At 44.9% G+C, this 25845-nt stretch overlaps 1 protein-coding gene across 1 annotated transcript in view; it reads right to left on the bottom strand.

Moving 5' to 3' along the window:
- Window positions 1-1506: 1506 nt before the first annotated feature.
- LOC134436052 (uncharacterized) overlaps window positions 1507-25845 on the bottom strand; it is a 32774-nt gene continuing 8435 nt past the window's right edge. The window contains exons 8-15 of the mRNA XM_063185081.1: window positions 25158-25182; window positions 24875-25016; window positions 24512-24669; window positions 14216-14336; window positions 11393-11455; window positions 5993-6139; window positions 2179-2400; window positions 1507-1974 (exon numbers count right to left, since the gene is read on the bottom strand). Coding sequence (XP_063041151.1) covers window positions 1507-1974; window positions 2179-2400; window positions 5993-6139; window positions 11393-11455; window positions 14216-14336; window positions 24512-24669; window positions 24875-25016; window positions 25158-25182 — 1346 coding nt within the window. The remainder of the gene's footprint in view (window positions 1975-2178; window positions 2401-5992; window positions 6140-11392; window positions 11456-14215; window positions 14337-24511; window positions 24670-24874; window positions 25017-25157; window positions 25183-25845) is intronic.

The following is a 25845-nucleotide window of genomic DNA, read 5'->3' as shown; positions in this document are numbered from 1 at the left end:
TAATATTCCTTTACAAAACATGTCATATTTCATGTGAAGCTGCCTAACATTGCAATTATATTGGGGGCCGGATAAAACAGTTCCCCGCTACCCCTGGCATAGAGACCAGACAGATATTCTTAGAGCATATAAGTAGGTCTATCTTACTTATCTTACTCTTATCTTCTCTGGTATTCACGCTATTCATCTGGCGGCCATTTTGACGTAATTTTTGTTGATAAAAATGTCTATTTCTGGAAATGTACAATGGCGGACATAGGGAATATTTATGGTGGTAAGTATTCATGAAAAAGGTGACATTTGTAAATGGGAAGCATGCATTCTGGAACTATAGTATGACACGTATTACACAGTGCACCTTCAAATTGCCTGTCCAGGATCAACGTTAACCGGTTAACATTTTCTGCCACCAGTTAATCGGTTGTAATAATAATAATAATTTCCTCCCAAAAAAACCCCAAAAATGATAATTTTGAGGTTTTAGTACTATAATTGAGCATTTTCCATCTGGCAACAGTGGCTGGACATTGCAGGTCCTGTCTGCGCAGCAAAAAAAAGGCTTGTGTTAAAAATAAAATTTAAAAAAATCAGTGCTGTGCATATCAGGCACGCGAACGTTGTATAATTTAAGATTCCCGGTTAACCACCGGTTAATGAGTCTCAGTAGCCGGTTAAGAGTTTTTTCAATTTTCGCCATCCACTGCACGCACACCAAGAAGTGGGACAACATAACCCACCCCCCCAAAATCCCATAAGCCTCACAAAAAATACATCACAAAGTTTCTGCAGAAAAAAAAACGTACAAATATATTTTAATCTCTTTTTTCGTTCTCTTGTTACAAATGTATAACATAGCAAACCAAACTATTTACAGTTAACACTGATAATAAGGCACACAGTAAAACACTGATGGTAAAAGTAGACAGTCAAAAAGAAAACATGCTAAAACAAGCTCCAACGCTACGTAACAGTAGTAGTACACACAGTACACAGCAAACTATATACAGTCCCATTCTGCAGCAGCCCATGTGTGTTGTCAATGGGAAGAATATACACACATATCTGGTCCATGGTAGTGTTGTAGGTTAGTAGAGAGAGAGAGAGAGAGAGAGAGAGAGAGAGAGAGAGAGAGAGAGAGAGAGAGAGAGAGAGAGAGAGAGAGAGAGAATTGGCTTTCCATGTTAGAAAACGTACAATTTTACCTGAATAGCATTTGTGTGTGTGTGTGTGTGTGTGTGTGTGTGTGTGTGTGTGTGTGTGTGTGTGCTTGTGTCTGTGTGTGTGTGTGTGTACTGTATGCACGTTTGTGTGAATATGCTGCTATGTGTGTAGTGTGTGTGTGTGTGTGTGTGTGTGTGTGTGTGTTTGGAAGTCATTCCCTCAGGTGTGTGTGTGTCAGTCCTTTTCTCCTCAGCGTGTGTCTGGTCCACATTCTTGATGGTCACTGAGAGTCTAGCGACGCCCAGTTGTGAAAACTCACCACCAGTCTTGTCCGGTTCCGACCCACTAGCCGGTCTGGCCCGGGTCAGAACAGCTGGTCTGGGCCTGGCTAGAACCAGAACCACTGCTCTTGGCCGGGTCAGAACCAGTAGTAGACCTGGCCCGTTTGGATCCACTGTTCTGGGCTTGGTGGTCAGACCCATTAGCCTGTTCCGGTTCCGGGTCAGAGCCACTAGTAGTGTTGGTCCAGTCGGCTGCACTGGTGCTGGGAGTGCCTGGCCTGGTAACGCTGGTTGGCCCGGTAACGGTGGTTGGCCCGGTAACGGTGGTCCTGGTTCTGGGGGAATCTGCCCCACTGCTGGTGCTGCTGCTGGAGGAGGGGACAGAATATGCCTCTCCTCCTCCTCCTCCTCCTCCTCCCTCCTCTGGCTCCTCCTCCGAGCGCGCTGCCTCCAGTCGCCTCCTCTTCCTCCTCCTGCGTGCTCCTCCTCCTCCTCTGTGCTCTACGTCTCTCTCGGCCGCCGCACTCCTCCTCTTCACCGCTCTGCCTCCCCTCATCGTCATCACGGTCACCTCTCCTTGTGCTGAGCTCCCATCTCCTCCTCCTGCTGCTGTCAGTCCCTCTTCTCCTCCTCCTCCTCCTCCTCCTCTCCTCTCAGTCCTCCTCACACCTCCTCCTCCAGTGGTCCATCGCCCTCCTCCTCTTCCTCTTCCTCCTCCTCCCGCTCCGGTCCTCACTGCTCCCCCTGCGCCTCCCCCTGCGCCTCCTCCTCCTGCTGCTCCTGCTGCTCCCCTGCCTGCCCCCCATGCGGTCCTCCTGTGGGGCGCGGTGGCTCTCCTCCTCCTGAAGGGGTTGCGGAGGAGCGAGGGGTGCAGCGCGCCGCCCACAAACACCCGCTGCAGACGCTGGCCAAAGATCACCTGCAGCGCACGCAGCTGACGCTCACTCTCCGCCTTCCACTGCAGGAGAGGAGAGGGGGATGAGGGGAGAGAGGAGAGGAGAGAGGGATGAGAGGAGGGGACAGGGGAGAGGGGGTGAGGGAGGAGAGGGGAGAGGAGAGGGGGTGAGGAGGGAGAGAAGGACGAGGGAGGAAAGGAAAGGAGAGGAATAGAAAAGAGAAGAGGGGGATGAGGGAGGAGAGGAGTGGAGAGGTTAGAGAGGAGGGATGAGAGGAGGGGAGAGGAGGGAGGGAGAGAGGGATGAGGGTGGAAAGGAGAGAGAGGGATGAGGAAGAGAGTAGAGGGAGGAGAGGGATGAGGGGAGAGAGAAGAAAGAGGGATGAGAAAGAAGAGGAGAGAGGGATGAGGGAGGAGAGGAGCGAGGGATGTGGGAGGGGAGAAAGATGGAGGGATGAGGGATGAAGGATGAGAGAGAGAGGGAGAAGGAGAGGCAGAGAGCAAGTGAGTTTATGACTATAGGGTCATTTCACGTGAAATCAGACACTTTGGGACCCGACCGACCCGGATTTCGATCATACTTGGTGTGCCTTTTCAGTAGCAAGGTAGCACCCCAGAACTGCATTGGTTTGAATCTCACACTAATATTAAGGGAGAAACAGACTAGGAAAGGTTCACATGTGAGGGTAGGACACTATACATTCAGCCTTGAATATATCAGTCAGTGTTAGTCACAAAAAGATGCCTGTGGTGTTGTTTGAAAGCTCTTTTCTGGCTCTACATATTACACAATCACCTTGGAATACAACTACTCTCAGAATATGAATTATGATAAATTGAAAAATTAAAAATTGAATATCTAAAAAACCTATATTTTAAAATGGCCAGTTCCTTGTCCAAACGTAGCCGGCAATGTCAAGAGCAGCACCTAAAATGCTGGTGTTCGGTTTGTTATTCATTTCAGAGAGAATTTGACTCACAAATATGGCGTCATACAGACCACTTACTAATAATATGGTAATACCATAGTAGCATCACATGACAAAACAAAAACAAAACAAAAATGGTCAGTGTCCATGGTCCCAGGTTTCAGAAACTAAGGCAGATGTCCATTTATACACACCAAATGATGATATGTGAATGTTTGAACATTCCTTCTCTGTGTACCTGTGCCATCTTCCCTTTACCGTACTTTAAAGAGATAATCAATGGCTACACTCTCATTTTGTACTCTACCAGTGCATTTGAAGCAACAGCTGTGTCTTTTGTAGATAATGTATAAGTACGTCCCGTTGCAGTTACAGGTTCCACTACCAGAAGCACATCCTGATGATCCATGACAAGTCTATCTGGTCTGAAGGGAAAAGTGAAGGATGGAGATGGCCCATGAGGATGCAGGAAGTTCAGTTTCACCTCTCCAGTGCTCGGCATACATTCCTCAGCACATACTAGCCACCAGTTGCCATCATATACAGCTACAACATATCCTTTGATGCTTGAAAATGTAACACATTCCTTTACTGAGCTCACTCTTTCAACTCTGCCTTCTCTGAATGCTCAAAATGGCCTAACTTCCACTGTGTCCATTGACAATGGGCAGAAGCTGTGTAGTTTTTGAGTACCTGGAATAATTCTTGCAGATTCAAACCTTTTCAACAGGTTCTCAGCTTCATGATGGTACATCTCTGTTGTGGCAAACTGGCAATGGATGTTCTTGACATTATCCTTGACAAATTCAAACAGTTGGTATGGCGTTACAATTTAATTGTCAATAGGACGTTGCAGACTTGCTCGTGCAGCAAGCCATTTAACTGTCCCTCCAACGCCATCACATGGACCTTTGCCATGTGATGTGACAAAAAAGTGCCACTCTGCAGGTATGTGAAAATCTGCCTCGTGGTGGCACAAATTTGTTGTGTTTTAAGGTTCTTATATTGTGCAGCACAGCCATCAGAAAAAATATAGGATCTTCTTTGGATGTTCTGTCATTGATGAAGTGTCACTGAGGAACTGAATTAGGAGCTTCTGAAACAGATGTACAGCAATTGTATCATGAATGTTGCAGTCTGAAATAACAACAAAACAGATTTTTTTTCCCAGTTTCAACTTATCTTGGTAGTAGCATACAAATGGATGGATTGTGGCCTGCACTGGTTGTTCCAGTGAAATGATTGAATAGCATCTTGAATTACAAAACTATAGTTTTAAAAACGTTCCTGGTTCAAGGGAGTCAGTCAAGGATAATGTCAAGAACATCCATTGCCAGTTTGCCACAACAGAGATGTACCATCATGAAGCTGAGAACCTGTTGAAAAGGTTTGAATCTGCAAGAACTATTCCAGGTACTCAAAAACTACACAGCTTCTGCCCATTGTCAATGGACACAGTGGAAGTTAGGCCATTTTGAGCATTCAGAGAAGGCAGAGTTGAAAGAGTGAGCTCAGTAAAGGAATGTGTTACATTTTTAAGCATCAAAGGGTATGTTGTAGCTGTATATGATGGCAACTGGTGGCTAGCATGTGCTGAGGAATGTATGCCGAGCACTGGAGAGGTGAAACTGAACTTCCTGCATCCTCATGGGCCATCTTCATCTTTCACTTTTCCCTTCAGACCAGATAGACTTGTCATGGATCATCAGGATGTGCTTCTGGTAGTGGAACCTGTAACTGCAACGGGACGTACTTATACATTATCTACAAAAGACACAGCTGTTTCTTCAAATGCACTGGTAGAGTACAAAATGAGAGTGTAGCCATTGATTATCTCTTTAAAGTACGGTAAAGGGAAGATGGCACAGGTACACAGAGAAGGAATGTTCAAACATTCACATATCATCATTTGGTGTGTATAAATGGACATCTGCCTTAGTTTCTGAAACCTGGGACCATGGACACTGACCATTTTTGTTTTGTTTTTGTTTTGTCATGTGATGCTACTATGGTATTACCATATTATTAGTAAGTGGTCTGTATGACGCCATATTTGTGAGTCAAATTCTCTCTGAAATGAATAACAAACCGAACACCAGCATTTTAGGTGCTGCTCATGACATTGCCGGCTACGTTTGGACAAGGAACTGGCCATTTTAAAATATAAGATTTTTAGATATTCAATTTTTAATTTTTCAATTTATCATAACTCATATTCTGAGAGTAGTTGTATTCCAAGGTGATTGTGTAATATGTAGAGCCAGAAAAGAGCTTTCAAACAACACCACAGGCATCTTTTTGTGACTAACACTGACTGATATATTCAAGGCTGAATGTATAGTGTCCTACCCTCACATGTGAACCTTTCCTAGTCTGTTTCTCCCTTAATATTAGTGTCAGATTCAAACCAATGCAGTTCTGTGGTGCTACCTTGCTACTGAAAAGGCACACCAAGTATGATTGAAATCCGGGTCGGTCGGGTCCCAAAGTGTCTGATTTCACGTGAAATGACCCTATAACAAAGAATTCTTAAGACGCTGAAGAAAGATGATCAGGGGTGAGTTTCTCAAAAGGGAAGTTGTTAGCCTGTTAGCAACTTCGGTAGTTGCCAATGGGAAAATGCATTGAAAGCAACGAAGCAGCTAATGTAGTAAGCAACTTTGGTTTCGAGAAATTCACCCCTGAATTGAAAAGTCTTCACAGTAAAATGTGTGTACGGTACGTACCTTAGCTCTCTTGAGCAGCTGGTCCAGCAGCAGCCAGATATCAGACACGAACTCGGCGGGGGTGCGGTACGGAGGGCTCACGTTCTGCAGCAGGCGCCCGCGAATGCACGTCACACTCATCAAGGTAGATGGAGAGGTACCCGGTTGCTACACACACACAGACACAGACACGCACACGCACACGCACACACAAAAACGCACACACACGCACACAAAAAATACATTACATTACATTAATACTTTACATTGCACTTAGCTGACACTTTCATTTATTCAAAGTGACTTACAGTTATTATTTTCCAGGGTATTGGTTACAGTCCCTGGAGCAATGTGGGGTTAGGTGCCTTGCTTAAGGGCACTTCAGCTTCAGCCATGGATGGAGATGCAGGGAGAGGTCAGGGGGGATTAGAACCTGCAACCCCCTAGGTTGAAAGACCAACTCTCTAACCAATAGGCCTTATGCGATTAGCTGAAACAAACATGTCAATGCTGCGTCTGGAGCGAATACGGTGAATTCAAGGCGAAACTTCTTCTGTTACCCATGCTACCAGGCAGCGTAGTTCGTCTTGGTCTGGACACGGCATCACAGGGAATTCGGCTTGCTGAATTTCAATGTATGGCCTGTGTTCCTTCTCAGAATACGGCTCAATCCCTTCAACAACACACACACGCATGAACAAACACAGACACACAAACTCGACCGCATGTGTCCTGCTTTCCTTCTCAGAATGACGCTCAATCACTTTAACCACACACACACACACACACCTTGACACACACACAAACACACACATAAACGCACACACACACACACACAGAATGTAGGTCAGTGTGCCCTGCTTTACTTCTCATAATAATGCACAATCACTTCAACCACTCACCCACACACAAACACACACACACACACACACAATTAAGTGCATCAAAGTGTGATTCCTGCATGTAATTGGAAGATTGCCTCCCTGTAATTGTCATTGCTCTCTGTCTCTCTCTCCTTCTCCTTCTCTCTCCTGCTCTTACGTAACCATACATATTGGCGCTGTTGGAAAACAGGGTGTCTGCATGACCCTCCTCTAGTGCTAGCGGGGAGAGGAGCTAATCAGAGGTGTGTGTTAGCATGCCGGTAGCGCATTAGCGCATTAGCCATGCACTCTTCAGTATCATTAACAGCCTCCTCGACCCACATTCACTGACAAACACACACACACAATAACACACACAAACACAATAACACACACACACACACGCTCTCTCTCTCTCCTACACAGACACAGACGCAAACCCCTTCCTCAACCCAGATTTCACAGAGTAACTCACAGAGTAACACATGCACACACACAAAACCTCCCCAACCCCTCCACATGCACACAGACACAAACACATCCTTATTTACATCTTACTTGACCTTGACCCACATTCAGTCTCATTGTCAAAACATCATCTTACATAATCACAGAAGTGTGTGTGTGTATGTTTTCGCCTGTGTTAGCTTACACTCTTAATGCGTGCGTGCGTAATACTCATCAACTGGGATTGTTCAGGGAAACTGAGAGAATGGCGAGTTTTTGAAGTAGTTCTATTTTTAATTAAATGGTGTGGTTTTCTTTCCTTTCCCATCCTTTTGGGTAATAAACAAATTAGGTCAATTTAGCCCACATTCAGACTCTCAAAACATCTTACACAATCACAGAAGTGTGTGTGTGTGTGTGTGTGTGTGTGTGTGTGTGTTTGTGTGTGTCTGCTTGTGTTAACTTACACTCAGTTAACTGAGGGAATGTCTGCTTGTGTTAACTTACACTCAGTTAACTGAGGGAATGGAGAGTTTTTGAAGTAGTTCTATTTTTAAATGGTGTTGTTTTCTTTCCTTTCCCATCATTTTGGGTAATAGACAAATGAGAAGAAAATTGAAAATAAAGTTTGCACACCAGGCTGCCGTTTCTTTTCATTTAATGTGACATTTCGGGCAGCCTGACGTTTTAATGTGACATTTCGGGCAGTGTGACATTTTGGGCAGCGTGACGTTTCGGGCAGCATGACATTTCGGGCAGCCTGACGTTTTGGGCAGCGTGCCCTTCATCAGATAGTTTGGAGCCCGGTGTGCCTGGACTTTATTTTCAATTTACTTGTGACTATGCTGGTCCTGCACCCAGAATATTTTTGACACGGATGTGCGTGTTTTTCTTCTTTACTGATAATAGACAAATTAGGCAAAAGCATTGGCCCTAGCAGAGCAGTGGTGTGTGTGAGAGTGTATGTTAGACAGAGAGAGCGTAAAGCCCTACTATGCTATGTGGACAGGACTAGTTTTACCAATGGACAAGTAATGGGGTAATGTGATTTTATGCTAGATCGTCGTTGGTCATAGAAATAGCTGATTCAGACTGGATTAAAATATCTCTGTAGTGTAAACCAACTGAAAGTGGGAGGGGTAAAACTTCACACACCATTGTGACAGTCTTGTTGTCATGTGCGTGCCGCCATCTCCACAATCTATTGCTGATTTTTCCACACACCACGCTCTTCCGTCTTGTTGGTGCCTCTCTGAAGTAATCTAGTAGTTAGGAAATGGATCGCAGTCATTTTTTCTTCTTTTCTTGTTGTTACCTTTTTATTTTAACATTGCAGGGACTGACATGACAGACGCTTCAGATGCACAGAGCCTTCTTCAGTGTCACCGAAACGTCTGTCATGTCAGCCTCAGCATATTTTTACAAATCTGTGGCTGCATTTGGTCACTTTGAACAACGGTCGGCGAAGTTTACTGACATACTCCGCTATCTTTACTGATGAAGCGCATTTGGGCAGGACTCATTTCCCCATCCCAAACTTCCCGTCCCGCCTGACTAGAAGTATGTGTGTACTGTGTAGCCCTTTTTCCATCAGATTCTGACGCAAATTCTAAGTTAAATCAAATTATGTTGAAGCAATATAAGGTGCGTCCGGTTGGTTTTCCATCAACACGACGATTCGTAGAGGAAGGTGTGTGCGCTAGCTTGCCGGTAGCGCATTAGCCATGCACTCTTCAGTATCATTTACTGCCTCCTCGACCCACATCCACTGACTGACACACACACACACACACACACACACACACACACACACACACACACACACACACACACACACACACACACACACACACACACACACAAGCACACACATACACACACACACACACACACTCAAAGGCACACAAGCAAAACCTCCCCAACCCCTCCACACGCACACAGACACAAACACATCCTTATTTACATTTTACTTGACCTTGACCTACCCACATTCAGTCTCATTGTCAAAACATCATCTTACATAATCACAGAAGTGTGTGTGTGTGTGTATTTGCCTGTGTTAGCTTACACTGAGCTAACTGAGGGAATGGAGACTTTTTGAAGTATCTATTTTAGATCTATTTTTAAATGGTGTTGTTTTCTTTCCTTTCCCATCATTTTGGGTAATAGACAAATGAGAAGAAAATTGAAAATAAAGTTTGCACACCAGGCTGCCGTTTCTTTTCATTTAATGTGACATTTCGGGCAGCCTGACGTTTTGGGCAGCATGCGCTTCATCAGATAGTTTGGAGTCTGGTGTGCCTGGACTTTATTTTCAATTTACTTGTGACTATGCTGGTCCTGCACCCAGAATATTTTTGACACGGATGTGCGTGTTTTTAACACTTTATTTGGCACTAATACATACAATGTCCCTGTATAAGTAACTTGTATGTATTCACAAATGTCTTGTTCATGCACGATAAGGGATTTATTACCAATTTAACCTTAGTAAGGACCTAGTAGGCCTTAGCCTTTGCTTAGTACATGCCTTACAAGTTACTTATGCAGGCATTAACATTGTATGTATTAGCACTAATAGATGTATCCCTACAATTAAGAGTTACCTTTTTTTCTTTATTGATAATAGACAAATTAGGTCAAAGCATTTATGGCACTATACAAGCGCAGCAGTGTTGAGTGAGAGTGTATGTTAGACAGAGAGAGCGTAAAGACCTACTATGCTATGTGGACAGGACTAGTTTTACCAATGGACAAGTAATGGGGTAATGTGATTTTATGCTAGATCGTCGTTGGTCATAGAAATAGCTGATTCAGACTGGATTAAAATATCTCTGTAGTGTAAACCAACTGAAAGTGGGAGGGGTAAAACGTGAAACACCACTGTGACAGTCTTGATTTTTTAGCATATTTTTAGTAATCAGTGGCTGTATTTTTGTCAATTTGAAGAACTGTCGGCGAAGTTTACTGACATAGCCACCTTACTGACAACGCTATCTTTACTGACAAGGCGCATTTGGGCAGGACTACATTTCCAGGTTATCATTGCTTTACCCTAGGTCCCCAGCCCCCCCCATCATAAAACTTGTCCCGTCTGAATAGGGCTTATGACTTGAAGTATGTGTGTGTACCCCTTTTTCCATCAGATTCTGACGCGTATTCAAAGTTAAATCAAATTATTTTGAAGCATCCGGTTGGTATTCCATCAACACGACAATTCTAGCGAAATAAAATGACTCCACAATCCACCATGTTGATGCACATTTTCCATCAACATTTTTGCGAAATAGAACCATATACATATATACAGCGTTAGAGTGATGACTGTTCTTCTATCACATACCACACTAATTACACACACATTGAAGCGAATCATCTCTTTGAAAGAAAATGGGTCTGTGTGTGAGAGACAGAGAATGACTACAGGTAGTATGTGTATGAGGTGTATGAGAAGTATGAATGTGTCTGTGTGTGTATACATGTGTGTATATATATGTGTATATATATGTGTGTGTGTGTATGTGTGTGTGTGTGTGTGTGTGTGTGTGTGTGTGTGTGTGTGTGTGTGTGTGTGTGTGTGTGTGTGGTGTGTGTGTGTGTGTGTGTGTGTGTGTGTGTGTGTGTGTGTGTGTGTGTGTTGGTCTCACCTGTGTGAATAGAGCAGGTGTGTGTGTGTGTGTGTGTGTGTGTGTGTGTGTGTGTGTGTGTGTGTGTGTGTGTGTGTGTGTGTGTGTGTGTGTGTGTGTGTGTGTGTGTGTTGGTCTCACCTGTGTGAATAGAGCAGGTGTGTGTGTGTGTGTGTGTGTGTGTGTGTGTGTGTGTGTGTGTGTGTGTGTGTGTGTGTGTGTGTGTGTGTGTGTGTGTGTGCGTGTGCACGTGTGTGTGTGTGTTGGTCTCACCTGTGTGAATAGAGCAGGTGTGTGTGTGTGTGTGTGTGTGTGTGTGTGTGTGTGTGTGTGTGTGCGTGTGCACGTGTGTGTGTGTGTTGGTCTCACCTGTGTGAATAGAGCAGGTGTGTGTGTGTGTGTGTGTGTGTGTGTGTGTGTGTGTGTGTGTGTGTGTGTGTGTGTGTGTGTGTGTGTGTGTGTGTGTGTGTGTGTGTTGGTCTCACCTGTGTGAATAGAGCAGGCCTGTGTTTACTGCAGCAGAGTGATAGCAGCACGTGCTCACACTTCTGAAAAATAAAATAAACACAACACACACTCAGAACACTGAAAAACACACACCAAAACACACACTCAGAACACTGGACACTACACACCACAACACACACTCAGAACACTGGACACAGGGTATCTGCACATTTTTCATCACCCAATTTAATGCTTTTTAATACCATTTTCAAGACCTCTAACAGTAAAATTAATACCACTACACGGGTGTGCGTGTGTGTTTTACATGGTATAATATTGCTATTGTTATTACATTGCTATAATGTAATGTAATACATACATTCACACTGCTCACTGTGTTATTTTATTCTCATTGACTGCTCCCTAGTCCCTTTCTGCACCAGAAGTTTGTCATGACTTGTCAAAGAGGTTTCTAGATGTTGCGGGAGTTTTCATGACAGCACGGAATCTGCCCCTTCCTTAGATAATTCATTATAATTTCAAATCAAGTAGCCAGCATCTGTGTAACTCCATGTGCTAAAATATTCTTTCAGTTGATCTGGAAGCTGTATAGGTAGGCCCAAACTCTAATACCCTATTCATTTTTTGTGCTTAATTTAACCAAAGAGATGCAAACACAACAACAAAAAAAGAGTGGTGGCGCGCATACACACTAACCTATTAGTTTAAAACATCATTAACCCAAAAAGTCATCCAAAACTGAACAATTTCAAAATTGTGTATATTTGAAAAGTTTGATGACATTTCATGAAATACTTTCAATTATAAAAAAATAAAAATGGACCAACAATTCATCATTTATAATGGATAAATATTGGAGTGCAGTGCACCTTAGTCTAGGAGAGATAACACCTGTGGCGTCAAAAGGGTTAAAAAGGAACGACTGCTCAGCTCTGGACTGCTCCTCCTGTTTGTTCCCCCCAGCTCCATCATAGAGACAGTACAGGTAGTAGGCGTTCTACTTTCAGTTTAGCAAAGTCGTTCTTCAGAGTGGGAGCAAAGAAACAGCAGCAGTGGAACTTGATGTGAATTCCACAAACATTTCCCTAACCGTGGACACGCGACTGGAATAGCGATGCAAACACCACGCGGTTACCGATTTGGACATCCTCGCATATCCTCATTGCGACATTTAGCTTCGTAGAAAACACTCAGTTACTCGCCCGATTTTACACGCATTTCCACCGCTTGCAACTTCACTACACTTGTGCTCACTTCGGAATGCATTAGCATCTGACAGCATCAAATAATCCGCCACGAAGCTCGAGGACACTTTGAAGTAACATATTGTATGAATGCAAATGAAATCATGCATTCATGAAATTATATGCGTTCGCAAACACTTCACCTAAATGAGAGGGCATGGCTAACATTAGGAGAAGGAGCTTTATAGAGCACAAGCAGGCTAGGTGACGAGATACAAAGTTTGAAAACAATGCAATCATTTTAAGACTTACGCTTTCGACGAGTAAACTGGCACCAGAGATAGTCTATAGCTTCCACGCTGCATATTACTTGATGAAATTTAACAAGTTTCAACTGTAGGCCTACTTCATACGCACTGTGGTGGATGGGATTTACTAGGTCAGCCATCGCCATCATCCAGTAGGGGGATCCGAACGATAGGGTCTGCTACCCCGGCGGGCCTGTCACTATCGAGTGCATTGTTTACCCCAGGCATGTTCAGTCTCGAAACCTTGTTGCCGCCTTACTAGTTATGAAACAATGTTTTTATGGAAGACTGTCCAGACATCTATATTTTAATATATTGTGTCCTGGTGAAATGTAATGCCAGGCCTTTTCAAATTTAATTCCACACCTCAAAAAATAGCTAAATTTAATGCTTTTCACGGCCTTAAATCACATGTTCTAAATGTAATGCTTTTTAATACTTTTTAATGCACCGCAGGGACCCTGTGGACATTAGAGATGTCCGATATTGGCTTTTTTGCCGATATCCGATATGCCGATATTGTCCAACTCTCAATGTTCCATTCCGATATCGGCCGATACCGATGTCGATATATGTGGGTTATTTTTCCTCAAAACAAATTTTAGGTAACATTACACATCTCCTATTGTGGAACAAAATATGCTTAACTTTATTGTAACGCCCCACTAGATGCATTCTCGAATGCAACAAAGCTTTCCAAATATTAACATTGTCTGAGCAAAATAGAAAAATAATTAAGAAGAAAAGTGTATAGTAATTCAAGCATTATTATATCGGTTTTTGATAGGTCAAAAATCCGATATCGATATTGACCGATATTACATTTTTATCGGTGGGCCAATATTATCGGACATCTCTACTGGACATTATAAACACACACTCAGAACACTGAACACTATACACCGGAACACACACTCAGAACACTGAATACTATAAACGCAACACACACTCAGAACACTGAACACTATAAACACAACACACACTCATAAGTCTGATTCAAGCATAATCGCTAGCATAATATGAACATGCACAGATAGCAGACTTCAGAACTCTCAGTACAACACACATTACAAAATCTCAACACACAGGAAACAGTACATTTCAGCTCCGCAAATGAGTGTGTGTGTGTGTGTGTGTGTGTGTGTGTGTGTCTGTGTGCGTGTACCTGGGTATATACAGTCCGCCTGGGAGTCCAGTAGTGTGGGTGTGTGTGTGTGTGTGTGTGAGAGAGAGAGAGAGGGAGAGAGGTGTGTGTGTGTGTGTGTGTGTGTGTGTGTGTGTGTGTGTGTGTGTGTGTGTGTGTGTGTGTGTGTGTGTGTGTGTGTGTGTGTGTGTGTGTGTGTCCAACCTTCTGATCTTGTGTGTTCATGCAGGAGCCTGCGTCTCCATCGAAGCTGCTCCGCTGAGGACTGAGGAGGACATCCGACGCCGACGACACCTCGATACACAGGCCACACACCCAGCCAGGCCTGCGCACACACACACACACACACACACACACACACACGCGCACACACACACACACACACACACACACACACACACACTTAATACATTATACACCTCGATACACAGGCCACACACCCAGCCAGGCCTGCACACACACACACACACACAGACACAGACACACACACTTAATACATTATACACCTCGATACACAGGCCACACACCCAGCCAGGCCTGGACGCGCGCACACACACACTAATATTAATATTTATACATAATATTAGATAATACACACCACCAGCAGACACACACACACACACACACACACACACACACACACACACACACACACACACACACACACACACACACACACACACACACACACACACACACACACACACACACAAATATTAATACATTACACATAATATTAGATAATACACACAACCAGCAATGCAAGCACACGCACACACACACACACACAATTGAATACATTTATTATATATATATATACATTATTAACAATGTTAATTAACATACAATAATATACTTAACCAGAAATGCACACACACACACACACACACACACACACACACACAGCAATTCCTGAGCGCACACAAACACTGCTAAATACAAACGTTGCATAAGGACACAATGACATAAGAGTTTACTTTATTGGATTTGAATTTGAATTGAATTTGATTGCTATAAAAAGACACCTAGCCATGCCCGCCCACAGACAGATCGACACACAGAGACACACACACACAGAGACACACACACACACACACACACACAGAGACACACACACACGCACACGCACACGCACACGCACACGCACACGCACACGCACACACCTATGCTAAGTATAACAGATGACCAATTGAAATGAAATAATAGTCTAAATGTGAACGTTATGCAAGCCACTCATTCCATTTGACCTAATTTACTGTGACAAGAACAAAGCACGCACAGAGATACACACCAACAAATAACCTCTTCAAAATAGAAATCAAAATAAGAGTCTTTATTGTCACAGTTTGGCCTGATTATGACTAATGACAATGATTAAGGCTTTCGAGGGTGTTGCTATGGTTACTGTAGCGGCCAAAGTGGACTTTAAGTTAAATAAATAGAAATTGCTTTAAAATGCATAAATAGATAATAAATAATTTCATTTGAATTTGTAATTTCATAGATAAGTTAATTTCATGATTAAAATGATGAATATTATATAGGAAAGCTAAAACAATAAGAATTCATGTTTATAAGATTACTTGTTGTTTTGGATTAAAAATGTGTACTGTCGCTTTAAGACTCACGAGCCGGCTTCCATAGCCTCTCGCGCTTTTCATTTCAGATCGCAAGGAACCGTGGAAGCGAACAGTCTTCTTACCTGTTGCTCTTCTGTTACTCTTCAACTTCGGACATTTAAACCTTTTATTTTCAGTAGTTGATGTTTTTGTTAGTTCATGTACCTTTTGTAAATACCTTAAGAAGAACACTAAACTTCCGTTTTCATTTCAAGACGTTGTGGAGTGGTTTTATTTCAATTACATGGACAAAGACAGTGGAAACAGTAACTTTTGGTCGGAGAAGTAACAGCGTAAGAAATAGCACTTTCCTCGCGGTCTCACCAAGACCAAACCTCTACATTAGTAAAAAGACTTGCTTGACATTGGACTACAAACATTGGTGAGGTTTTCCTGAAAGTGGAAAGTAGTTTCATCGAGGGATTTACATAGAGACTTCTGGAAGCAGCATGATCACGCGCTGCGTTCGTGGCTAGTGAGTGGACAAGCGGCGCCTGGCTGCAACGTGACTGTCGCAAGTGGAATCGGAAAAAAAACCGGACTGACTTTCAAACGCAATCATGGCAAGCGAGGAGGAGAAAACGGTAAGCCCTCCGGGGGAAAAACGTTTGGTTAGACCAACACAAGTGTCATTGGAAAATAATCTGCAAACGAAAATCAGCTCCAGAAGAGCCAAGCTAGGCAAATTGACTGAGAAAAGAAAGGAAATGCTTGCTTTAATGGATGATGATGCAAACGTGGAAATTATAACACAGGAGTTGTTAAACAAATATGAAGAGCTGATAGAAGAATTCAGTAAAATAAATGCTGATGTGAAAGATCTGTACAGTCAGCTTGGATGTTTAGAGAACATGAAAGCAGATCAAAGTGATTGGTTTCAGCCAAGATATGATGAGCACAGTAACTTTGTGCAAGAAGTGAATACATGGATACAGGATGCAATGCTTCGCATTGAAGAGTCTCAAAAAGTGAATGATGAAGTAAAGCCTGAAGATAGCGCTTCAGCTTCATCCAGAAGGAGTAGAAAAGCTAGGTCTGTCTCCTCTGCTACTGTGATATCAGCAGCTCGTGCTGAACGCCTTAAACTTGAATTGGAGCAAGCTACTTTGTCAACTAAGTCAGCTACATTGAAACAAAAAAGAGCTCTGGAGGAGCAAGAGCTAAAGATTAAGGAACAGGAGCTAATGCTTAAAGCTGCAAAAGAAGAATTGGAGTTACAAGCAGAGCGTGATGAATCAGATGCAAAATTAGCCGTGCTACAAAAATATGAAGAAGGCTCGCGTGTGTCACGAGGCTCTAGAGGCTCTAGAGGGGAGTCACTGATGGCTACTCAGAGACAACATGTCAGCTACAATAGGAGCGGTGGGGCTAGTAATGTATCTCAGCACAGCCATAGTGGAATAGCTGCCAATGCAGCGCCTGTTGCACAGCCAGTGCTTCTTGCACGACCAGCGCCTGCTGCACGACCAGTGCCTGTTACACGACAAGTGCATGTCACTCCAAAGGGCAATTCAACAAACTCAGATAACCTAGTTTCCGTCATGCAACGTCAAAACGAAATAACTGAGAGCTTAATTAAGCAACAAAAGCTAGCTACATTGCCATCACCAAACATTCCAATGTTTAAAGGAGATCCAATGGAATACCGTCTCTTCATGAGAGCTTTCGAGCATCGCATAGAGAGCAAAACTGATAACAGCAAAGATCGGCTTTACTATTTGGAACAGCACACGAGCGGTCAGCCTAATGACTTAGTGCGCAGTTGTTTTCACATGGACCCAGATCAGGGCTATCCTGAAGCCAAGAAATTATTAAAGGAGCGCTTTGGTGACAAATATAAAATCTCGATGGCATACCTTGACAAGGCTCTAAATTGGCCTACCATAAAGTCAGATGACGCCAAGGCACTTGAAGCATATGCTCTGTTTCTGACCAACTGTAACAATGCAATGTCGGACTTAGAGTACTTGGATGAGATGGAGAATGCCGCGAACATGCGCACAGTTATCTCCAAGCTCCCATACAGGCTGAGGGAGAGATTCAGGAGCGTCGCCATTGACATTCAGAAGAAAGATCGGCGAACAAAGTTTGAAGACGTGGTGTCATTCGTTACAAAACAGGCTGAAATGGCAGCACACCCTGTGTTTGGAGAAATCTCAGGTCAGACCAAGCGACAACCTGAAAAGTCAGCTGTCAAGAAAAACATCACAGCGTTAGCCACTGAAGCTAAAGAACAAAAAGCAGTGAAATATGTTGCTGGTGCTGACAAGCAAGCTAAAGAGAAGAAACCAAACATGAACATGGCTTTCGTGAAACCTTGTATCTTCTGTCAGGGTGATCATACAATGGAACAGTGCAGGAAGCTTCAGAAAAAGTTGCACAAAGAAAAATTGGAATTCCTTAAAAGCAAGGGCCTCTGCTTCAGTTGTCTTACAGGAGGACACATGAGCAGTGCCTGTGAAGAAAAGAAGAGCTGTGAGTTGTGTTCAGCTAAGCACCCGACGCTGTTACACATAAAGCAGAAACCTAAAGAATTACAGAAAGAAAACGCTTCACGGGAGGAACAAAAAGAGGAGTCTTCACAGGAAGAACAAACTGTGATCAGTGGATTCGTGGATGCTGGAGAAACTTGCTCTCAGACTGGGGCCGGGGGTACAGGAACTGTCCTCGCCATTGTTCCAGTGAGAGTGAAGGCAAAGAAAGGTGACAAGGTGCTGACTTGCTATGCGTTCCTGGATCCAGGCAGCAACGCCTCCTTTTGCACTAACAAGCTAGCCAACAACCTTAACTTGCCAGGAACAAATGTAAACATCCTACTTACCACCATGGGAGACCAAAAAGCCGTCTCATGCAAAGTGCTACCAGACCTAGAAGTCAGCAGTCTGGAGGGTGACGACTTTGTCGAACTCACTGGTGTGTTCACACAAAAGGCCATACCTGCTAGTCAGGAGAACATCCCAACCCAGGAAGACGTGGATAGGTGGCCACACTTACGAGGTGTTCGGATTCCATCTATCAAGGCGGATATCGACCTTCTGATTGGGACTGACGTCGCAAAGGCTTTGGAGCCAGAAGAGGTAATCCGCAGTGTGAACCATGGTCCTTATGCCATTCGTACAGCCTTGGGGTGGACCGTGAACGGGCCGTTGCGTGAGAACATCAGAAGCTGGTCAAAGGATGGACACCCACAGATCCAAATGAATCGGATATCGGTGGCTCGACTTGAAGAATTGTGGACGCAACAATTCAAGTACGATTTTCCCGAGAATGCTCGAGGAGAGCAGCTTGAGATGTCGAAGGAAGATCAACTGTTTATGGACCGAGTTACCACATCCACAAAGCTGGTCAACGGTCACTACTCTATTGGTTTGCCGTTGAAGAACAAAGAGGTGAAAATGCCTAACAATAGAGCAATGACAGAGCAACGAGCGCTCAACATGAGAAAGAAGCTTCAGAAAAGCCAGACGTTCCGAGAGGAATACGTCAGCTTCATGAATCAAGTGATCAGCAAGGGATACGCTGTCAAAGTCCCAGATGAAGAACTAAGCAGGAGCGATGGAAAGGTGTGGTTTATTCCGCATCATGCCGTCTACCACCCCAAGAAGCACAAACTTCGAGTGGTATTCGACTGCGGTGCTTCGTACCAGGGAACCACACTCAATGAACAACTACTGCAAGGCCCTGACATGACCAGCAGCCTGGTTGGTGTCTTAACCCGATTTCGTCAGGAGCCAATCGCAGTCATGGCCGATGTGGAGTCCATGTTCCACCAGGTCAAGGTCCCACCTGAAGACGCAGACCTTCTCAGGTTTTTATGGTGGCCTGACGGGGACATATCGAAGGAACTGCATGAATACAGAATGGAGGTACACTTGTTCGGAGCCACCTCCTCACCCAGCTGCGCAAGCTATGCGCTGAGAAGGTGTGCAGAGGACAACAGGAGTACATTCGATGCAGCAGCTGTGGACACAGTCTTGAACAATTTTTACGTGGACGATTGTCTAAAATCGGTCAACTCAGAACAAGAAGCCATCAAGCTACTCCATGACTTGACGGCCATCTGTCAAACAGGAGGCTTTAGACTCACAAAATGGACGACCAACAGTCGAAACGTGCTGTTAACCATTCCGCTTGAAGACAGAGCGACGGAAGTCAAAGATCTAGATCTGGACCAGGACTCACTCGCCATCAAGAGAGCCTTGGGAGTACAGTGGTGCATCCGGTCAGATCAGTTCAAGTTTCAAGTCAACATCGAGCAGAAGCCTCTCACCAGGAGAGGAATCTTGTCCATTATGAGCTCAGTCTACGACCCGCTTGGAATGTTGTCTCCAGTCATACTACCTGCCCGAAACATCCTGCAAGAATTGTGTAGACAAAGAACAGGCTGGGATGACACCGTGCCAGAACACCTCGCACAACAATGGACCAAGTGGACTGAAGAACTTCAACAGCTCACTGACTTCGGAGTGACTCGATGCTTCAAGCCACCTGACTTCGGCAAAGCTGTGCAAGCTCAATTGCATCACTTTTGTGACGCATGTGAAACAGGCTACGGTACTGTCACGTACTTAGTCCAGAAGAATAGCAGTAACCAAGTGCACTGTTCATTCGTCTTGGGGAAGGCGAGGGTCGCCCCTCTGAAACCAACTACCATCCCGCGGTTGGAGCTGACGGCGGCTGCCTTAGCTGCGAAGGTGGATGTCATGCTGAAGAAAGAGCTTCAGTTGCCACTGGCTGACTCCAAGTTTTGGACGGACAGTACTACCGTACTGAAGTACTTGGCCAACGAGAACATCAGGTTTAAGACATTCGTGGCAAACAGGATTGCCATAATCCTGCAAGCATCAAACGTGCACCAATGGAGCTACGTCAACACTCAGTTGAATCCAGCCGATTGCGCCTCAAGGGGTCAAAGGGTGAGCGCCTTCATGAAGAACGAGGTCTGGATTGCTGGTCCCAGCTTCCTTAGCAAACCAGAAGGAGAGTGGCCAGTTAACACCGAACACCAAGAAGAGCTCACGGCTGAGGATCCTGAGGTGAAGAAAGGCGTACTGGTTCATGCTACCACTGTAGAAAGCACTGATGCTATGCAGCGACTAATTCAATACTTCTCTTCATGGATACGGCTCAAGAAGGCTGTGGCGTGGTTCATAAGACTCAAACAGATTCTGGTGAACCTGTCTAGGAAGAGGAAAGAGTTGAAAGGATTGTGCAGTGACGAACAACAGTTGAACAAGGAAATGTTGAGCTATAAAAAGAGTCTCAAACATACTTACCTGACTGTGGTTGACCTACAGAAGGCGGAGATCGCCATCATCGGTCATTGCCAAAGCAATAGCTTCCAGGAGGAGATGTCTGATCTTCAGAGAAAGGACTCCATCAAGAAGAGTAGTCGAATCCTCAGACTCAATCCACAACTTGAGGAGGGAATCCTTCGCGTTGGAGGGAGGCTCAGCCGAGCATCCATGCCAGCCGAAGCCAAGCATCCAATGATCATCCCTAAGAACCATCACGTGGCAGACTTGATTCTCCAGGATGCACACGAGTGCCTTGGGCACAGTGGACGTAATCATGTCTTGTCTCATGTACGTCAAAGATACTGGATCATCGGTGCTCCCTCGTCAATCCGAAGAATGCTGTCTCGGTGTACTACCTGTCGAAGACAACATGGTGCATCAGGTACACAAGTGATGGCAGATTTACCAAGAAACCGAGTTCTACCAAATGAACCACCCTTCACCAGAACGGGTGTGGATCTGTTCGGGCCATTCATCGTCAAGCGTGGAAGAGTGTCTGTCAAAAGATATGGGGTGATATTCACCTGCCTTGCCTGTCGTGCGGTCCACATTGAAATGGCAACATCACTGGAGACCGACTCCTTTATTCAAGCTCTACGTCGCTTCATTGCGAGAAGGGGTCAAGTGAAGGAAATGAGATCCGACAACGGGACCAACTTCGTCGGAGCTGACCATGAGCTGAAAAAGGCGATAAAGGAGTGGAATGCTGCACAGATCGAAAAGAGCCTGCTTCAACGCGACATCAAGTGGATGTTCAATCCACCATCCGGATCCCACCACGGAGGAGTGTGGGAAAGGATGATTCGTTCCATCAGGAAGATCCTGAATGCTGACGAACAACATTTGAAACAGGAGATGTTGAGCTACAAAAAGACTCTCAAACATACTTACCTGACAGTGGATGACCTACAGAAGGCGGAGATCGCCATCATCGGTCATTGCCAAAGCAATAGCTTCCAGGAGGAGATGTCTGATCTTCAGAGAAAGGACTCTGTCAAGAAGAGTAGTCGAATCCTCAGACTCAATCCACAACTTGAGGAGGGAATCCTTCGCGTTGGAGGGAGGCTTAGCCGAGCATCCATGCCAGCCGAAGCCAAGCATCCAATGATCATCCCCAAGAACCATCACGTGGCAGACTTGATTCTCCAGGATGCACACGAGTGCCTTGGGCACAGTGGACGTAATCATGTCTTGTCTCATGTACGTCAAAGATACTGGATCATCGGTGCTCCCTCGTCAATCCGAAGAATGCTGTCTCGGTGTACTACCTGTCGAAGACAACATGGTGCATCAGGTACACAAGTGATGGCAGATTTACCAAGAAACCGAGTTCTACCAAATGAACCACCCTTCACCAGAACGGGTGTGGATCTGTTCGGGCCATTCATCGTCAAGCGTGGAAGAGTGTCTGTCAAAAGATATGGGGTGATATTCACCTGCCTTGCCTGTCGTGCGGTCCACATTGAAATGGCAACATCACTGGAGACCGACTCCTTTATTCAAGCTCTACGTCGCTTCATTGCGAGAAGGGGTCAAGTGAAGGAAATGAGATCCGACAACGGGACCAACTTCGTCGGAGCTGACCATGAGCTGAAAAAGGCGATAAAGGAGTGGAATGCTGCACAGATCGAAAAGAGCCTGCTTCAACGCGACATCAAGTGGATGTTCAATCCACCATCCGGATCCCACCACGGAGGAGTGTGGGAAAGGATGATTCGTTCCATCAGGAAGATCATGAATGCTACGTTGAGAGAACAAAGCTTGGACGAGGAAGGTCTTCAAACGTTCTTCTGCGAATGTGAAGCCATCTTGAACAGTAGGCCTATTACTACGCCTTCTAATGACATTAATGATCTAGAAGCTCTTACCCCACAACACTTACTCTTGCTCAAGACTAACCCCAACTTACCACCGGGCGTCTTCGACGAGCATGATACTTACGCACGCAAGAGATGGAGGCAAGTCCAGTACATGAGCGATCTGTTCTGGAAACGCTGGACCAGAGAATACCTGCCTCAACTCCAGAAAAGACAGAAGTGGAACCATCCAGCGCGCAACTTCAGCCAAGGAGACGTAGTCTTGATCGTCGACGAATCAGCCCCCCGAGGATCATGGCTGATGGGCAGAATCGTGAAGATCGTGGTGGACGAGCATGGAATCGTCCGCAAGGTTCGAGTAAAGACTAAGACGAACGAGCTCGAGCAGCCGATCACCAAACTCTGCCTGCTTCAAGAAGCAGAATTGAAAAGTACTGTTAAGTATTAACCTTCTTTTTTGTAATTGTTTCTTGGATAGAAAGCAATTAGGGGCCGGGTATGTAGCGGCCAAAGTGGACTTTAAGTTAAATAAATAGAAATTGCTTTAAAATGCATAAATAGATAATAAATAATTTCATTTGAATTTGTAATTTCATAGGTAAGTTAATTTCATGATTAAAATGATGAATATTATATAGGAAGGATAAAAGAATAAGAATTCATGCTTATAAGATTACTTGTTGTTTTGGATTAAAAATGTGTACTGTCGCTTTAAGACTCACGAGCCGGCTTCCATAGCCTCTCGCGCTTTTCATTTCAGATCGCAAGGAACCGTGGAAGCGAACAGTCTTTTTACCTGTTGCCTCTGTTGCTCTTCAACTTCGGACATTTAAACCTTTTATTTTCAGTAGTTGATGTTTTGTTAGTTCATGTACCTTTTGTAAATACCTTAAGAAGAACACTAAACTTCCGTTTTCATTGCAAGACGTTGTGGAGTGGTTTTATTTCAATTACATGGACAAAGACAGTGGAAACAGTAACTTTTGGTCGGAGAAGTAACAGCGTAAGAAATAGCACTTTCCTCGCGGTCTCACCAAGACCAAACCTCTACAGGTACCATGTGAACCTGCCCCAAACTTCCACGACACACGCACACACACACGCACACACACTTAACCCAACTCTAACACAGATAGGTAGACACACCCGGCACATAGGACTAATACATAGACATTGATTCAAATATGGAATATGACTGACAGACAGTGTGCGTGTGTGTGTGTGTGTGTGTGTGTGTGTGTGTGTGTTACCTGGGTTTGCTAATGAGAGGGGGTATATGGCATCCCCTGTGGTGTGTGTGTGTGTGTGTGTGTGTGTGTGTGTTGCCTGGGCTTGCTAATGAGAGGGGGTATGTGGCATCCCCTGTGGTGTGTGTGTGTGTGTGTGTGTGTGTGTGTGTGTGTGTGTGTGTGTGTGTGTGTGTGTGTGTGTGTGTGTGTGTGTTACCTGGGCTTGCTAATGAGGGGGGGGTATGTGGCATCCCCTGTGGTGTGTGTGTGTGTGTGTGTGTGTGTGTGTGTGTGTGTGTGTGTGTGTGTGTGTGTGTGTGTGTGTGTGTGTGTGTGTGTGTGTGTGTGTGTTACCTGGGTTTGCTTATGAGAGTGGGTTTTTGACACCCCCTGTGGTGTGTGTGTGTTACCTGGGTTTGCTTATGAGAGGTGGTATATGACACCCCCTGTGGCGTGTGTGTGTTACCTGGGTTTGCTGATGAGAGGGGGTATATGGCATCCCCTGTGGTGTGTGTGTGTGTGTGTGTGTGTGTGTTACCTGGGCTTGCTTATGAGAGGGGGTATGTGGCATCCCCTGTGGTACCCCGTTCTGCAGGAGCCGCAGTGATGCAGCAGTCCCTCCACTCCACACACTCGGCACCGCTGCTCCCGCACCGCACCCTTCTGACCACCAGGGCCCGCCAAACTCACTGCAGACTGCACACAGGTCACACAGGGGTTAAAAATACACCAATGATCAAAGCTGAGGGTAGGGAAACTGTTGCGCTTGTGGGCCACAAACATTCAAATAAAAGCTTCCAAATTGCAAAATGCCAGTTTCTAGTATACGTACCCCTGGTTGGGAAAGATTGCTCTATGACATAGGGTTGAACTAGCCCTGCAACAGGTAGACAGGTATTACCTCATCTTCCTCTGTCACCTCCTGGATGAAGAACTCCATTGGTCCGTCCCCCTCACGGAGTCGGAACGGAGCCGAGGGCTGTCCAATGGAGGAGGAGGAGGGGAGGGACAAGCGGAAGACGTACACCTGAGGTAGCCAATGCCTGGGGAGGGACATCCAAGGGAGGGAATCAGTTATAGCGAGAAAGTACTGGTCAAAAACACAACAAACAGCCGGCGACACGACTATATATAACTAGTTTGAGAAAGTGAAAGGACTTAAAATCAGCAAAGTAGGTACTTACTTTTTTGGCAAGAGCTGGCAAATTTCTGTAAAAAAAAGAGGGAAAGAAGTGAAAAAAGTGAAAGCCCAACTGGAAAACTCCGTCTCCCATTGTCATTGTGACACAGCACTCCACAGCACACAAGTGTTCACTGCACACTACGAAATTGCATTTATGCCTCACCCGTGCAAGGGGGCAGCCCACAATGGCGCCCCAAGGGAGCAGTGAGGCGGAACGCTACCATGCTCATGGTACGTCAGTCATGGAGGAGGATGGGGGAGAGCACTGGTTAATTACTCCCCCCACCAACCTGGCGGGTCGGGAGTCAAACCGGCAACCTTTGGGTTACACTCTAACCGCTTACCCATGACTGCCCTACTAAGAAACGGTGTGATTAACAGATACGCAGAGAGGTGCAAACATGAGAGCGGGGACGCTGACCGCTTTTGCCAGGCGCCACCCGGGACAAAGTCATCAAAAGCAAGTGTTGCCAGATGTACCATAATTATCGTATTTGTACCATAATTTTGTCCATTTTGTCCTCTGTACGATCAAAGAAACGTGATTACGATAATTTCAGAGTTGTCATTCAGTTCATTTAGATGCCTTGAAACAACAATGTGTCTTATACGATAATTTTCTCCCCAAAAGCCTCCAAAAACGATAATTTTGAGGTTTTGGTACGATAATTCAGCATTTTCCCATCTGG

This window comes from Engraulis encrasicolus, chromosome 20 (assembly GCF_034702125.1).
Source record: "Engraulis encrasicolus isolate BLACKSEA-1 chromosome 20, IST_EnEncr_1.0, whole genome shotgun sequence".
Lineage (NCBI taxonomy): Eukaryota > Metazoa > Chordata > Actinopteri > Clupeiformes > Engraulidae > Engraulis > Engraulis encrasicolus.
Note: the sequence above shows the minus strand (reverse complement) of the source record. Positions and strands in the feature narration are given on the sequence as shown.